The 16554-nt window shown below is 39.2% G+C and overlaps 1 protein-coding gene across 1 annotated transcript in view; it reads right to left on the bottom strand.

Moving 5' to 3' along the window:
• Positions 1-7172: 7172 nt before the first annotated feature.
• Positions 7173-16554, bottom strand: part of ENPP6 (ectonucleotide pyrophosphatase/phosphodiesterase 6) — a 34053-nt gene continuing 24671 nt past the window's right edge. Inside the window, exons 6-8 of the mRNA XM_007422706.4 lie at positions 16200-16337; positions 11309-11432; positions 7173-9181 (exon numbers count right to left, since the gene is read on the bottom strand). Of these exons, the coding sequence (XP_007422768.1) occupies positions 8976-9181; positions 11309-11432; positions 16200-16337 (468 nt within the window). The 3' untranslated portion in view covers positions 7173-8975. The remainder of the gene's footprint in view (positions 9182-11308; positions 11433-16199; positions 16338-16554) is intronic.

The raw sequence follows: 16554 nt of genomic DNA, 5'->3' as shown, positions 1-16554 counted from the left end.
TTCATGTTACCTATAAAACCACCACCACCTTCTTTGGCTTGATTTTTCCTGACTACCTTGGCAGCTGACGCCAAACTCTTGCTTCGCCCTCACTCCCAGGCATTGGTACTTCCAAAAGTGGGCAAACTGGAAATTAAACACTTAATAAGCCTGTAATATAAGCTGCAAAACTTTCCTGGGTCTCCTCCAAATTCTGTCCTGGTTTTTTATTTGCTATTTTCCTTTGTTTTAGAGTGCCAAACTAATAGTGAATGGCCTTTGTTAAAAAGTTTCTAAGCTACAGAAGACACTGGGTGCTAATTCCAGAGAAGCAGCAATCTGCGCAATGTCCATAATATCCTTTAAAACATTCTGAGATTCCCATTCAACAGTCAAATACTATTATTTGCCTGTATGTATACACACTTGTGCATGTGCGTGTGGCATTTGGTGAGAGAATTGGGTACACATGGAATACAAAGAAAATATTAATTATTATATCCCTGCCTTTTAATTCCTATTTAGCAAGAGTGTCTGCAAGGTGTGGCCAATAGGTCAAGATGGTGATCATGATGGTACAATCAAAGCTCCACCTGTTTTTATGTCCAGAGCTTTGATGGTATTGCTATGACATTTCTGACCACCTATTTAATGTTATTTTGCCATAGTTCAATCAACTCTCTGCTAGTTTCCCAATTTTTGAAGTGTTACTGTAAGTATCCAGGAAGTACTTTTCAGTGCTTGGTTTTGCCTAGTGTGCTTTTCCTATTTAATAAAACTGCAGTCAAACATGGACTCCCTCAGACACACCTACATGTAAACTCACACCCACATTCTTCCCTCGACTGTGGGTTGCACAGCTTATACAGAAGTTTGGGCACTATGTTCATCATCTGGGCTGGAATTTAGAAGGCATTAGTGGGGGCTCAGCCCTTATATAAACTATACTGAATTGGCTACAAGGGGCTGGACCTGGCTAAAATTAGTGAAACCAAGATGGGATCGTTTCTTCCCTAGCAATCAACTGAAACTGCCACTCCATTTTAGAACTTTGGATGTAAGTAAGAACTACTGTCTATTCCTTTCTAGGCCAGGGGGTGCCATGTTCTCCAATAAACATTAGAGTCTACAGGGGATGGTGGCCCCAGTGTCATTTTAAGGGACAGGCAACACCATGTGGGTACAGCTTACATACGTGGGCTATTGGTAAAAACTTCCAACCTATCACAATAAGCACTAAAGTAAAATAACAAAAGCCATCACTTCAGTAACTGGTATGGTCCTAGTCTCATCCTATACTTCCTTCCCCACTGCTTCTTTTCATTAATTTCGGCTAGCAAGACAAGGAGAAGAGCCTTGACTACATTCCATTTCATAGGGAAATATGTATTTTCAATTTTAAGCAGCCTGCATTGTTAATCTTTGCACATTGGGAACTAGAGAACAGCATCTGGATTCAATCAAATAATTCTTGGTTGAGATTACCAGACATGGCAGAAGATACGGTTCTTTTAGTTTTAGTTTATTAAAATGCAGTCATAGACCAAACATACAGAAGTTTAAAAATGCATTACACTGTATCCATCTTGGCCTTTGGCTAAGATCGGGTGCGCATATGAAGATGTTTTTTTGGTTCTGGTGCCTTCAAGTCTGTCTTGAATTCTGGCAACTATATGGACAGGAGTATATGCAGTTTTCTTTGCAACATTTTCAGAAGTGGTTTGCCTTTGTCTTCTTCCTAGGACTGAAGGAGTGATTGGCCCAAAGTCCCGTAGTTGGTTCCTGTGCCGAAGACAAGGCTAGAACTCACAGACTCCTGGTTTCTAACCTAGTGCCTTTAATCACTACACCAAACTTCCTCTCACTGCACTGATGACAAAATTTCTCTGTGATACGAAAGGAGGGAAAAAGTTTGAAAATGGGTTAGACTCAAATTAACTACTGGTATCTTTTTTATTCAAGAAGCTGAAAAATTGCTGAATGAAAAAACCTGCATCTCTTTTTATTGGTTTCTACAAAGTTCTGAAATAGAACATCAAAATATTTTTAACTAATATAATAAACCAGTAGGATTTGTCATTCCCATTACCACTCCTTAATCTCATAATGACATTGCTTACAGTTTCACAGTGCTGTCCTTCTTTCTCTGTCAAACTACCATATTCGTTTACTGATAATACAATTTAGAAAGGAAGGAAGAATATGCATCAAGATATATTAAATGTATGGTTTCTAAATCTCTTGTGATTTTCTGATTTTGCTATGAATTGGCAGACAAGGTAAGCTTAGATTAGATTTCCATTTACTAATATATTTAGAAACATATTCTAACCTCTAATATGCAAATACAAAAGTTGAATAGTAGTTTTAATTATATAATACTAATTTTCAGATTGCTTCTATCAAAAGATATGTGTTTATGTTTTACTTTACACATAGAAGAATAGCCCTATAAGGCCAGAAGAGGGAGCTCTGAGTTAAATAATAAAGGGAGAAAGAGCTTCTCAGTGTTTCTCAACCTTGGCAACTTTAAGATGTGTGGACTTCAACTCCCAGAATTCCCCAGCCAGCATGGGAGTTGAAGTCCACACATCTTAAAGTTGCCAAGGTTGAGAAACACTGAGCTACTGTATACCATAGCTAAGACACAAGCTGAGATTTTGCCTGCATTATTATCATTTGCTATTAGTATTATTCTCTTTTCTCTCACACACATGCAAACAGGATATTCAACATTTGTAACAGAAAGATTGCTTGAAGAGAGAGGCCTTTAAGTCTTCAAGAAGTAAAACAGTAGATACTTCCACAGTTTCAGAGGGAGAGTATTGCCTGAGGGAGTAACTATTTCAGAGGGAGAACTTGCCTGAAGTGATGATGACCTTACATGGTGATCTCAGTGATGGATCAATTTCAAATGGTGAAGACTGTAAATCAGGTGTCTTGGTTGTTTAGGACCAAATATGCTATTTATGTTTTTACATCTCATAAGCAACCATCTGAATCTGAGTCAATAAGCAATTGGCATAAAAAATAGAGTTTCTTTAAGAGAGGGTATACAGTCAGGGACCCCACTAAGCAACCTGACTGCTGTATTTACATCAGCTTTAGCTGTAGCTATTGGACCAAGAATAAAGGTATCTCAACATACAGCATAATAGAATGGTTAAAGCATTAGGTTACCAGTGCCTGGATAATAGTAGCTAGGAAAAGGTATCCTTGGCATACAACTGAAGTTGTGGATATATGTTCCTGACCATAGAAGTCGTTGGGCCTCAACTGACAGTGATATCTCCAGATTATGCACCTGGTCTTTCTGAAGTACAATTCCCCTGAGAACAGTTAAACCCTTATTCATCTACCTGCAAGTTCTCCATATTGTTAGGATTGAGTCTCAGTTTATTGGCCCTCACTCACTAATTCACTGCATCTAGACATTGACTCAGAACATGCACAAGTGCTCCTGGTTCAGGAGTTATGGAATGTTACTAACTGCTATCAACGTATTGATGAAACTGAGGCCCAAACATTTGATGATAACTTCCATTGGCTTCATGTATACCACCCATAATCACTATAAGTTGGGCAGCCTATAAATGTGATAGGTAGATGATAGATAGACAGATGTTAAATAGCCCTGGGGACAAAACAGCACTTTGGAGTACTACATAGCATAAATGCCAGGAATCAGAGGCATAGTCACCCAAAATAAAATATTAATATTGCTTTAAGGACAGCTATGTTGCAAAAGCTCTGATCTCAAATAGCATTTGACAGGATCTTTATTCTCTGGGACCATGCTACTGATTGAGTGTAATAATTTTCACCTACAGTTTGCTGCTCCTTGAAAAATTCACTCTGTCAGCCTTCTGTCTCTCACCTGTGTTTACGCTTTTGCACTTGGGTTGAACATGAATAAAATTAAGCCAATTAAAAATCATAAAGAAAGAATTTAGAACACATCAGTTAAAGAATGTTGGGCTATTTCATGAACACAGTGTTGATTTTCTATGCATGATTCTTTACATAATGCTGAATAATCTTGTATTACATAAATACACACCTTGTCACAGCCATCTGAATTCTGATGAATTCAGATTTATCTTGTTTGTTTAAAGGCAGAGTACATGTTTTTATAGGATCATTTTGCATGAAGAAATGTACGAAGGAGAATAGAATTAGCTACAGACATAATTTGTACAAGCTGAAAATGTTTATATGTAGTGGACATATTCCTGCAAAGGTTGTCGCTAAAAAACCCACAAAAAAAGTTATTAAAAGAATTATTTAATTTAATAGTATAATTCATGCTGATTCCATAAAGGAAAAAAGCCTTCAGATTTAAATTTTTACCTTGGGAAATAATTACTCTTGAGAAAATTATATTAATTTGTCTCCTATTTTAATAGCGAAGCAGTACAATCCTTCACTGAACAGATTATTATCAGGATAAACCTCAACACTGTTGACATTTTCTTTTTTCCAAGGAAGACAGGCAGTCCAGTGTCTTCCATAATCATGGTACATTACTTCAGTTTATCTTTAGACCATTTGCCAGAATGATTGGTATTAAAAAGTAGAAATTTGGGCAGATTGCTGCAATTTCTGTCTGGTGTCTATACTTGAATTGCACATGCACAATCCATGGTGAAAAGATCCTAGCAAACCATGTTGCATATTGTTCTATGGACAACTGCAGATGAGGGTCTACTATGGGCATACTGGGTACACCACATCATGTACAAGGAGGAGGGGTACCCAAGAAGAGGTGGTGTAGAGCAATATAGCAGCATGAAAATGACATGAGTGGGCAGATTCCTCTCCTGGGCACTTTTGGGGTGACTTCTTCTTCCTGCATTGGAAAGTAGAGATTGGATAAATCTGCTATATTTCCTGGCACCAGCCATAGCAATGGAAAGATTGTCCTATTCCTCTACTCACTGTCTTCTACAGCTTCCCAGATTGTACCTCTTATTCTGCCCCAAACCCCATCATGTATCTCAACCCAGGTACCAGAACGGGTTCTAAATCAAAAATGGAGTACAACCACAGTGACTGAGGGGCAGATAAAAACATCCAACTGCGTTTAACATGCCAATTGTTGAAAATGCAAAACATAGCCACAAAGGGGAAATGACTAGCAAGGAATTGAGAGGTGATTATTTATATGTGTCCTGACAAATTGCTCCTATGAAGAAGCTCCTGGAGTCTGAAGGTAATCACCCATTTCCAATCAAAGTTTACCTCCTAAAAAATGGAAACTAAAGCTTATGAGGAACAGTTTTCTACCCAGGAAGAAACAGCTTCCCATCTTATTTGCTGCAATCCCAGTCATGTCAACTATAAAGGCAAGAGTTACTTCATTATTTCAAATTTCCCCATACCAGGCATGTCTGCAGGGAGTGGGTCAAAAAAGTCAAGACAGTGACCACAAGGATGCAATCAAAGACCCACCCCTTTTTATATGCACAGTGATGAATATCAAAGGGTCGGGGTTTTGCCTGTATGGTGGTGGCCACCATCTTACCCTCTTGAGACCACCAGGGTCTCTCAACCTTGGCAACTTTAAGATGTGTGGACTTCAACTGGGTAGGGAATTCTGGGAGTTGAAGTCCACACATCTTAAAGTTGCCAAGGTTGAGAAACCCTCCCCCATACACTGCCATGTCTCTGCCCACCCCATTAGATCTGGCAGGAGGAGCCTGCTTTGGGCCCTATCAATTAAAAAATGCCATCTTGTGCGATCCAGGAAGGGTGCCTTTTCTATCACAGGGCCTACCCTCTGGAACACCTTGCCACTTGGGGTCAGATTGGCCCCCAACCCTTCTGCCCTCCCAGAAAGTGCTGAAAACTTGGTTGTTTGCCCAGGTGGTCAGGAAATTAGCGAAGCCAGGCTGGTTGGTGTGATTCTGTGGTTCTTACCGTTGGCTGTTATATGATTTAATGGTCTTCTCAATTGTGATTTCTGTTTTAAACTTCTTTCACCAATCAGAACTACTATGGCAAGAGAGGCAGCCATATAAATCTAAACAAGAAATAAGTAACAGGGCTATTGACCTTGATGAAAAATGTAATGAGGCTAAAAATGACGTAGGTTGTGGGGGGAGGGATGAGGTGGGCAGAATGTTTTCTCCACAGGATGACTTTTCACAATCTTAACAAATGGGGAAAGCCTGCAAAGCATGGTTTCTGGATTTCTTTCCAAACTCTTTACAAACAGTGGTTATAGGAGACACTAGTATTTTCTTCTGTGTAAGGTGGTGTGTAACATGGTGAATTTGCCTCTAGGCATCTGTGTGTGGAAAGTACAGGGCAGCTACATATATCAGGTCTAGAACACTCAGCAACAATTTTTTTCCTGATTTTTTTTTATCACCCTCAGTCTGATCTGGCCCATTTCTGAACTTGATCTTTCTTTTGCCAGCTTCTCCTCCCCTGCCAAATTTGGATCTGTACTGTTCAGTTTTCAGAGAAGACAAGAGAGACAGATGGACAGAGTCCTGACCCTCTTTACATAATTTCTTTCCTGCCTTCTGTTAGGCTGGAAAGAACAGAACCCTGCATGTCCTGTTTTACAATATTCACTCTTTCGTAGTTCATCAGTATTCTAAATATCAGTGCCTTTCTAAGTTCCCTCTCCCAATCCCACCCATCCATATTTTAAAAACTGCACATTTATTTACTGTCTATGCATGTCAAGGTATGATCATATAAATTGCTGATTTTGTTAAAAAATCAACACACAAATCAATACAAAAGACATAAAAAGACTGACTTCTTCCACAGTCCATCAATCCAAGTAGTTATTCTTCTTTTGTTTATGAATACCTCATATTTGGGGGAAAGATGCAGCTATCCTGCTAAAAATCTGCAAACATTCATAATCACTCTACAAATAAGTCTGAAAACTCTGCCTCAGAATCATTGTGCCTAGTAGCAATCAATAAAGGCAGTTCTTTTCTATGTGCACTGTTCAAAACAATGCCTCAGTTCAAAACTATTCCACCAACGTGCAATCTGGGGTAACCCAACCATTACTAAAAGAGTTTTAATAAACAGGTTAAGGATGTTGTCAGACAGAGACAAAGAGAAAATGAAACTTTTTGATCACAAGAATATAGAAGATTACTGTACTTGGCATATTCTGTTTCTTCCCGTTTGCATGTCTTGTAAAATTGAAACTTACAGTTCAGTCATTTTAATGATGGTTTTGAATGTTTTTTTTTTAATGGGAGGGAACAGTGCTCCAAAGAATTCAAACAGCCTGGTCTATTAATATAACATGCAGACCTCTAAACAATAAATCTTTGTTTTCCAACTACTGCAAATGCTTAACAAGAACTAAATTGCCTTTTATATTCAATAGCCAGATAACAAAAGATTGCTTTTCTTTTCCTCCCTTCCAATTGATTTGATGATTCACTTGAGATTTAAAAGCACACATCAATGTTTATTAGTTATTATGGAATGCTTCTGTCTGGATTTTTATGTGCATAGGTGGTGAAATAAACCAATGCTCTTGCATGAACAGTTGCCCACAAAACATCTTTTCTCAAAGTGGTCCTAGTGCAATGTATGAAAGGTTTTTGTGGCCATAACAGTAATTATGTTGATATCAGTTCTACTTTGGATTTTCCTCATGCTGGTATCTCATACCCCTAAAGCATGTACTTTAACCTTGCCTTTGAACTAAGGGAAGAATTTGATGTCTAGATAGCACATTTACTTTGTTTGAATGGCCTGAATATAAGGAAATGTTTAGTTACCTATGGCAATAGGCTACATAGAAAAGCAATTTAAATAGCGTAAATTATATTTCATTTTTAATAGGAAGAGATGATGATGATGATGATGATGATGATGATGATGATGATGAACCCAAATCAATTCCCTGGAAGTTGAAGGCCTCTTCATTGAAGATTATGGACCATAATCTACCATGCTGGTCCAGGGTGGGTTGATAGTAGATGTTTTCTCAATCTGGGGCTGAGAGAATCACCCAACTGGCTTCCATGCCTAAGGGAGGACTAGAACCTGAAGGCCAGCACTTTCACCACTACACCACATTGGTCAGTCTCTTCTCTTCTTCCTCCCTCAATCTGAGCTCAGCAGCTGGTGACTCCATGAAACACATTGAAAGGTTCTGAGTATGTTGAGCCCACAGAAGAGATGACTGAGGGGAGATATAGCACTTCTTGTCTGTCTGAAGGGTTGTCACAAAGAAAAGGAATAACTAAAGGAAGCAGGTTCAGGCTAGACATCAGAAGGAATTTCCTGACTGTATGAGCTGTCAGCCACTGGAATAGGCAGCCGCAGGAAGTGCTGAGTTCTCCTTCACTGGAGGTCTTCTTAGAGAGGTTGCCAAGAGGCTGCAGTGGATCCTGCACTACTGCTCGGTTACAGGCTGCCACCTTCCATGTATGAACACTAAGAAAAGTCTTGGGGGTGCATAAGTTCCACCTAGAACTTTTAAAATGTAATTTAAGTCAATTTTTCCACCCCATGCTCTCCATACAACGGACTCCAACTCCCACCATCCCTGGGAAATTAGCCCACAAAATAGGCTGTCAGGGAACTATGGACAGCGTAGAATAACACATCATTTGGGGTGTCTGACTGTGAAAAGCTGGTCTAAATTTAGTTAATGCAGTTGCAGAAAGCTGCTAGAAAAAAGATGTGATGAGCAAGTGGATCTGTCTGCTTTGAGTTGGTGCATCTTGATTGCTGGTTTCAGTCCCCTGGGGATTAATTCTGGAGCTGATGATAGGAGAAGGAAACAGTGCTAACTATCTTTGGTAATGGACGTGTGCCTAGTGGAACCAGCCCATACTTGTGTTTGTTTGTTATAGCCCTTCCAAGCACTTGGCACCAGGATTTCAGAAATGAATTTATATCATTTTCTCCCAACAGCATTTTGTTAATGCTGCCATTGAAATGGGGAGAAAAAAAAACTACGCACACTGACTGACATTGTACTGCGACTGGCATTACAAGGTCTGTTATACAAACAACACAAACAGAATTAGTCCCAGCACAGAGCTGCTCCATTGGAACGACGGGGCCAAATCAGCATTATCTTTCAACATACAGGCCATTCTCGACCAGGATCCATTGTTTGGCAGTGGCGGGATTCCGGCAATTCTGCACATAACATTATAAACATCAACTGATCTGATTGGTGCAGCTCTGAAGTTAGACTTGAAATCTGAAACAAGACAAGGAGGCATTTTAGACCAGCAGTATTCACCAGAATGCTGCAAGCACATTTATTATTTAAAAAGTATACATGCTGCCTGTCATGCACTGTATCTCCAGGGGATGTGTAAAATTAAGAATACATTAGATAATGTATGACATATAGTAAGCTAAGAGCACATCAAATAAAATAATAAAATACATCAGTAATAATATCACAGTAGTTATAAATCATGCAGGAGCCCCATCATGAGCTTCTTAGTGCCAAAGTTAATAAGCATCTTTTCAGCATGTTTGTAGACTGTGACTGTACCTGGTTTAATTTGGGGGATGGGGAGGGGAGGTTTTACAAAAGATGAATGGTACAATGAAAAAAATTGTGACCTGTTGAGGCCAAGAGAATAGCCAAAGGACAGCACAACAAGAAGCTGGTGAGGAATGTTATCTGTAGCATCATTGAGCATGTCATATCTATCCTGGGAGTGGAAATTTATAGTAAAATAACTCAACCTTAAACCTCCCCCCTTAGCAAATCAGCAGCACATGCATTTATGACAGTGGCCAAATCCCTCCACCAGACATCTTGCCCTCCACCTGTTCTTTCCATGCATGGAGAAACCAGCCCTACCTGGCATGAATTACAGTAATCAGCAAGTGAGGCTTGCCTGCCCTGAATGAGATTGTCCTGCCTCTACACCCAGATGCAGACAAATTTGCTATTTCCTGCCCATGAACACCACCCACCTACAGAACCCGCTCAGTTCTTTCCCCTGTGCAGCCCACCACCAGATCCAGATCTAATTTAGAATCTGCAAGGCTCTCATGATAACAGATGTAACTGAAAAGATGCAGCTGAGTATCACTAATATCTAATTTAATATCATCACCGTGTTATTTAATGTTTGCTTCACTTTGGAATTAAATAAAATGCTTTAGATAACTGGCAGCAACTATAAATCAGTAGAGCAACTACCTACTTATTTCCATGATACCCATAAAAACCCTTAACAGGCCATTAGCATGTCCTGGGTGTGACAGTGATTCTTTCTCTATCAGGTAATCCCAGACAAAAGCAAATGAATATAAGTTGAAACTGCACGGTAGCTAATCCATTTCACATGTTTCTTGGAGAACAAGATAGAATTCCCAGTCCTGATTACTGGATCTTGCTAACATTGGGCAGATACATGAACGTCCAAAATTAATTGTTTAAACAATAACCTATGGTTGGATTATGGTCTTGTTTTCTATTACAGTATTGTTGTTATCTGCTATCTCCATTCTTGTTTCCTTCAATAACATCTCTGACTCTCAGTTGGCCTTTGCAAGCTGTTTTTCCTTTTCTCACCGGCATCCTAATCTAATTGGAAGAATTCCATGTGAAAACTTGGCTTCCTCCCAGCTATTTTTCAGTCCTTGCTGTGCTGGATCATCCTGGGATAAAATCCAGCTAAGACTTATTTCTATTAATTAAGCTGGCTACATGTCTCATATCTCCTCATATGGCAGCATCTGAAATGTGACTCACTTTACAGATTTGGTAATAGTAACAACAGATATTCAAGTCAATCAATTTTTTGTAAACTTGATTGTAAATGAACAGCTACCATAACTGTCCCAGTTATGACAGAATGTCTTTCTCCATACTTGGTTAAGTTAAAGTGCTTGAGGATTATGGTGAAAATGGATTTAGGTCGATGGTCAGCCTTAATACTTTGTATAACTCTGACTCTAGAAATTAATGTTGTCTGGGGTGATGTCAGAGTTAAATAATTTAAAATCTCAAATTTTGAAAGATATGCAACTTCCTGTTCTGCCATCTCTAGCAAGTCATAACTGCATTAACAAAAAGAGACTTTACTAGTTGTAACTTTTTAATGGCTTATAACTGCTGAACCAGAAATTTTAACAAGATGGCTGGCCATCATGCTGGCAAAGCAAGGACAGTGTCACTTGGCCAAGCGCTTAGAAATGAGACATGGAAGCTGAAAGTGGATTAATTCTGAAACCACATTCTTTACCTTCCCGGAAAATCTGAATCTGTCCATTAGCTATAAGACCCATATTTGATAGAGATATGAAAGAAAGTAAGAAAAAAAAGCTTTATTGTCATCTTCTTCTTCTTCAGTTGTCCTACCTGGTCCATATGCAAGGAAGATCCCTCTCATATCCATGAGTTCATTATCATAGCCATGCCATCCATTCTGCCAAGCTTCTCGTTTTCCAGTGCCATTATCCCAAAATGGAAGTGATTCTCTACTCTTCAGTGTGAGAAAAAACACTATTTAATATATATTTTAGGTATAAAATGATCAAATCATTGCAGTATATCCCTCTGTGTAACACAGCAGATGATCCTCCAGAGCTTATGATACAATCTTGACATAATAAGAGGACTCAATTCATTCCGAATCCTCAGTGCCAAATTTTACACTGTTTGAAACTTGGGAGATGATTGAAACTTCATAGGCAACCTGATATACAAAATGTTATGGTAATCCAACCTAGAATATGGATCATTGCAGACAGCTAACCTGATGGGAAAAATATTACTTAACAGTTCTTATTCTGAGTAACAGAAAACAGGATTGTTTTAGCTGTACCCAGCAATTTATGTTAACACATTGAGGCAGTAACAAATAAACCGCATTATGGCTTAGCACAGTGTATGAATGTGGCTGTGTAGCACAGACAGCTTTAAAAGGAAGATGCATATTCATTATCAAACCTTTATTATAGCCATGAGGCCAGCAGTCAGATAAGAGAAAAACAGGTAAAAATGAAAATATATAAGGCAAAAAAGAGAAGACATTAAAAGAATACATATTTGTAGTTTATATAGTGTCCCAAACCATATGATGGTTTCTCTGGTTTTTGTCTAATCCAGCCAATTCCTATTGATGGAATTAAACAGAAATCAAACAAAAGAGAAGTACATACTCCACAAAAAAGCAGAATATAATTGCAAAGTAGAGTTCTTAGAATATCTGGTCCAGATGGTCATTTATAAAGATCATGCTGTATAGATTATTTAATACTCAGCAATCTTTTAAAAATGTCTATCATGTAAAACAGGGTTCCTCAACGTCAGCAACTTTAAGATGGGTGGACCAACTCCCAGAATTCCCCAGCCAGCATGCAACCCCATGGCTGGCTGGGGAATTCTGGGAGTTGAAGTCCACCCATCTTAAAGTTGCTGAGGTTGAGGAACCCTGATTTAAAAGATCAGTGAAAAAAACTATACTCTGGGACCAGTTAGAGAAGGGAGGGTTGGTGGGCAAGGGAGCTCAGATAAAGGCTCCAGTGTATGGTTGGTTTAACTTACGAATATTCACATTATGTCCCATCCTTTGTTTTTATATGTGCTTTACTTCATTTTCACATGTTACTGTATTTATTTTTTTACTGCAGCTAGGAGATTAGAAATGGCCCAAGCTTCTTTGGATTTATACGTCATCAATCATTTTTGAAGAGATTACAACATCTCTTTTAGGTGCCTTTTGGATTCCATAACTTAGATAATCACTCTCTGTTTGGTGTTTCAAGGTCTCCATTTCCCATTTTCTCAGACTCTATGAACTGCACCAGGGCCCTCACTTCACCGACTGCTTCTAAGGTGGTTGTCAGGCAAGTACAACTTTTTCTAGCATAATCACACCCACCCCACCTAGAAATGGGTCCTATCTAGCCATCCCCCATAATCTAAACAAAGAAAGGTGGCCCCTTTTCAGTCAACCACCCCAGCTGAATAGCTGAATGCCTCTGGTAACATATCATGGAATCACTATTTATTTATACTTTCCCAAAACTTCTAGTTTATTTGAACCACAGCTCCAACAAGGAAAGCCGCTGTGCTCTGGGGCAGCATTCTCACTACGTACTGACAGATTCAGGCTGAACAGAGAACATTTAATTTCTTGGCTTTGACATACTGTACAACTAACTGAACCAACAGCAGTATCTACTATTGTTGAAAGGTTTAACTTGAATTACGGCATTCTGGCTCCAGAGAGTTTGCAAATTAGGTAAAGCTTGGCAGGCCATAAGTTAATGCTAGCAAGGATGACAGACATTGTTTCATCATGTACAAACCACCGGTTGTTAGCTTCCTGGAACTAAATTCAACAAAGCAGCCTTATGAGGAGGGGGCCCTGCACTCAGCTGAGGGAGTCTGTTCTCTACTTATTCAGAGGGCTGCCATAGTTAACAGAGAAAAGGAAACATTTTAGTTATCAGCTAGAATCATTCAATTATTTAATACATATGATGACTATTAGTTAAATGGCAATGTCTGGATATTCAGGGGATCCTATCTATGTTTTACGATGTTTTTGTTTTGTTTTTACTTGTGTCGCTTTTAATGCTATTACAGTGATAATTCCTTAGTATTTATTTATTTATTTAGTATCCTGCCCAACTCCAAATGTATCTGGGTGATTCACAAAGTAAAACACAGAAAAAACAATAGAATAATATAACAACAAAGAAACAAAAAAGAGAGAGAGAGAGAGAGAGAGAGAGAGAGAACAGAACCAGGCAACAATGAAAAACATACACATCCTACTCAGAAGAGCCTTCAACCACCCTCACCAAAAGCCTGGATGAAGAGCCAGGACTCCAGGCCTTCTGAAATGCCACTAGGGTGAACACCACCCAGATCTCAGACAGAACCTCATTCCAGAGGGCAGGTGCTGCAACAGAGAAGGTGCTCTTCTGGAGTCCCAATAGATGGCTTTGTTTAATTGGAGGAACCCTGAGTGCGCCAACCCTGACAGATCAAATCGGCGAGGCAGGTACTATGAGAGATAGGTGGTTCCCCAAGTCACCAGGCTTTTATAAGTAATAACCAGCACCTTGAATTCCGCCAAGAAGCAACCTGGCAACCAGTGCAGCTCAAGAAGCAGGGGTGTTACATGGGCATACAAAGGCACACCCATTACTGCCCACGCCACTGCATTCTGTACTAGTTAAAATTTCCAGGTGGTCTTCAAGGGCGTCCCCATGTAGAACACGTTGCAGTAGTCAAGCTGCAAAGTGACAGGGTGTGAGTGATTGTCTGAAAGGCTTCTCAATCTAGGAAAGGCCAGAACTAGTGCACCAGATGAAGCTGTGCAAAGGCCTTCCTGGCCACAGCAGCCACCTGCTCACTGAGCAGGAGCTGTAAATCCAGAAAGACCCCCAAACTGCCTCCAATATTTCTATGTGTTATTGAGTTGTGCCTTCCCAATGCCAACTGTATGGACAAATGCCCACCACCTTGACTTATCCCTGAAAACAATCTGCCAGCTGTAAGCCAGTTCCTGAATATGGGTTGAATCCCAAGAAAAATTAGATTTATTCCTGGGTATTAAGTGAAGCCTGAAGCTCACATGTCCAAAGCATGTAAATTCATGCTTGCTGATGATCACTTCAAGGAAACAGACAGCCTTTCTTTGTTGGTCCAAAAAGGACTAATTGGTTCTTCTTCCTGTTCATGATATTCTTAGAAACTTAGGAACTATTTCCAATTCCTTAATTCAAAATCCTTCTCTTATTTTTTCTCAGTGTCTAGCATTCCCAAGCATACATTACCATTGGAAAAAACACTGAAGTTTCTGCCCCTACGTAGTTGGGTTCCCTCATGCTTGGAGGGCTTTCCTTGCTTTCACCCCCTTTGTGTATTACCTTTAATTTCACTCTTAAAAAGTAACCCTACCAGGACTTCCTTGTCCCATTGCTTTCAAGGTCACTGAAGCTACCAAGTCCTCCCACTATTTTAAGATTGTAGCACAAATAGAAACTGAGAAAAATAAGAACATCCAAGATCAATTTACTACATCATTAACTCAGGTTTACCAATACTGTAAATTGGAAGTCATCATTGACAGGTTAAGCTATTAGTCAGTCATGGATTTGTTGGCATCATTCATGGAATTTTCAGCATGGCAAAAAAAATAAAGGGAATTTCTGCTGTCAGTTTGTATGAACTTGGCTGTAGCTGAAGTTATGTGTTTTACATTCACCAGAAGAGAGAATTATGTGTAGTAAGTAACATTGAAATTATGCATGTTTATCACTAGCACAATCAAACAAATGATCCCTTCACTGAGCATTTTTTGGAAAGCAAGGGGCAACATCACCTCTGACCAACACACCACACATTTATTTGATAATGATCAGAACGCCCTGATCAACAAATTCTAGAACATGTTAACACTCTTTTCTTAAGAACTATTCTATTTCTTTTTTCTCTGTAATAGCTATCCTTTTCCACTGAACACACACCTTTGAATGGGACATCTACCACTAAGAGGGTGGAGGAAACTCTGCTAAACCAGCCCAGTCAAGTGACTCAATGGGGCCCTAAGAAACTTAATACAGTACTAAGTTACTACTAAATCTGGGAAGTTTACTGAAAAGCTGGATTGCCACAAATCACAACTGATAAGCTATGTTTTACTGGGATGGGTATAGGTTGTGCAGGCCTATGAAGCATAATAAGTTCTGCCCTTTTCATATGTGCATCTAGTGTCACAATGCACACACAAAATGCTTTTGTCAATCTGATACACAAACACACACCCCCCACAGATACTGATGGACCTATACCATCATATAGTGAACCTCTGTCTATTGTCAATAAAATATTATTTTTCTATATAACTTATGTTTATTGGAATCATGAAATGTTAATACACACTGACACCAGTAGTAACCCACCTTTCTCATTACATCTATGTTTGTCCATTTTATTGTTTCTAGAACTGCACCACAGGATTTAGGTGATTTGTTCCTGTACAGTAGAGGGTCCCCCATGGACACATTTGGAATTGTGATAGCAGGTGACAGGCTCACTTATAAAATGACTGCCATATAGTCTGGAGGAGTAGGTTGAGTTTCCTAGGCACCAAGGCAAATTTAGACGGGGTCTCCCAATTGTTGGAGTACTGTAATCCAAAAGAAATTAGTTTCTGCAGCAGCAAGCAGGTTTGCTAAACTGTTCATGGAGAATCACAGTTTATAAAGAACTGGTTTAAGAAGGGACTTACCTCTACTATGAACCATCCTTCCTCAGCTACCAGTGTCAAAGGAGATACAAATTTCCCTTTTTTATAATAAAATCTAGCAGGGATATCCTCTTTCATGTAGACTGTCATATGTGGCACATTTTTCAGTTTGTTATATATCTGCAAAGGAATAAAAGCAGTGAAATTTCAGTGTACAGAATTATTCTTTGCCGAAGTGGATGATCATAGTGAATATCAAACCACTTGTGAAGCAGATTTCCCTTTATATATTCCTACTTTGGCTTCTTAGCTTCTATTAGGAAAAATCCCCAACAATAAAGTGGCAAAAAGTTAAAAATTTAGAGGGCAGGGAATTTGACTTTCTTCTGCTCTTCCT

This window comes from Python bivittatus, unplaced genomic scaffold (genome assembly GCF_059951505.1).
Source record: "Python bivittatus isolate LINGU-HERP-01145 unplaced genomic scaffold, Pbiv_v1 ctg000070_np1212, whole genome shotgun sequence".
Classification (NCBI taxonomy): Eukaryota; Metazoa; Chordata; class Lepidosauria; order Squamata; family Pythonidae; genus Python; species Python bivittatus.
This window is presented reverse-complemented; position numbering and strand designations above follow the sequence as displayed.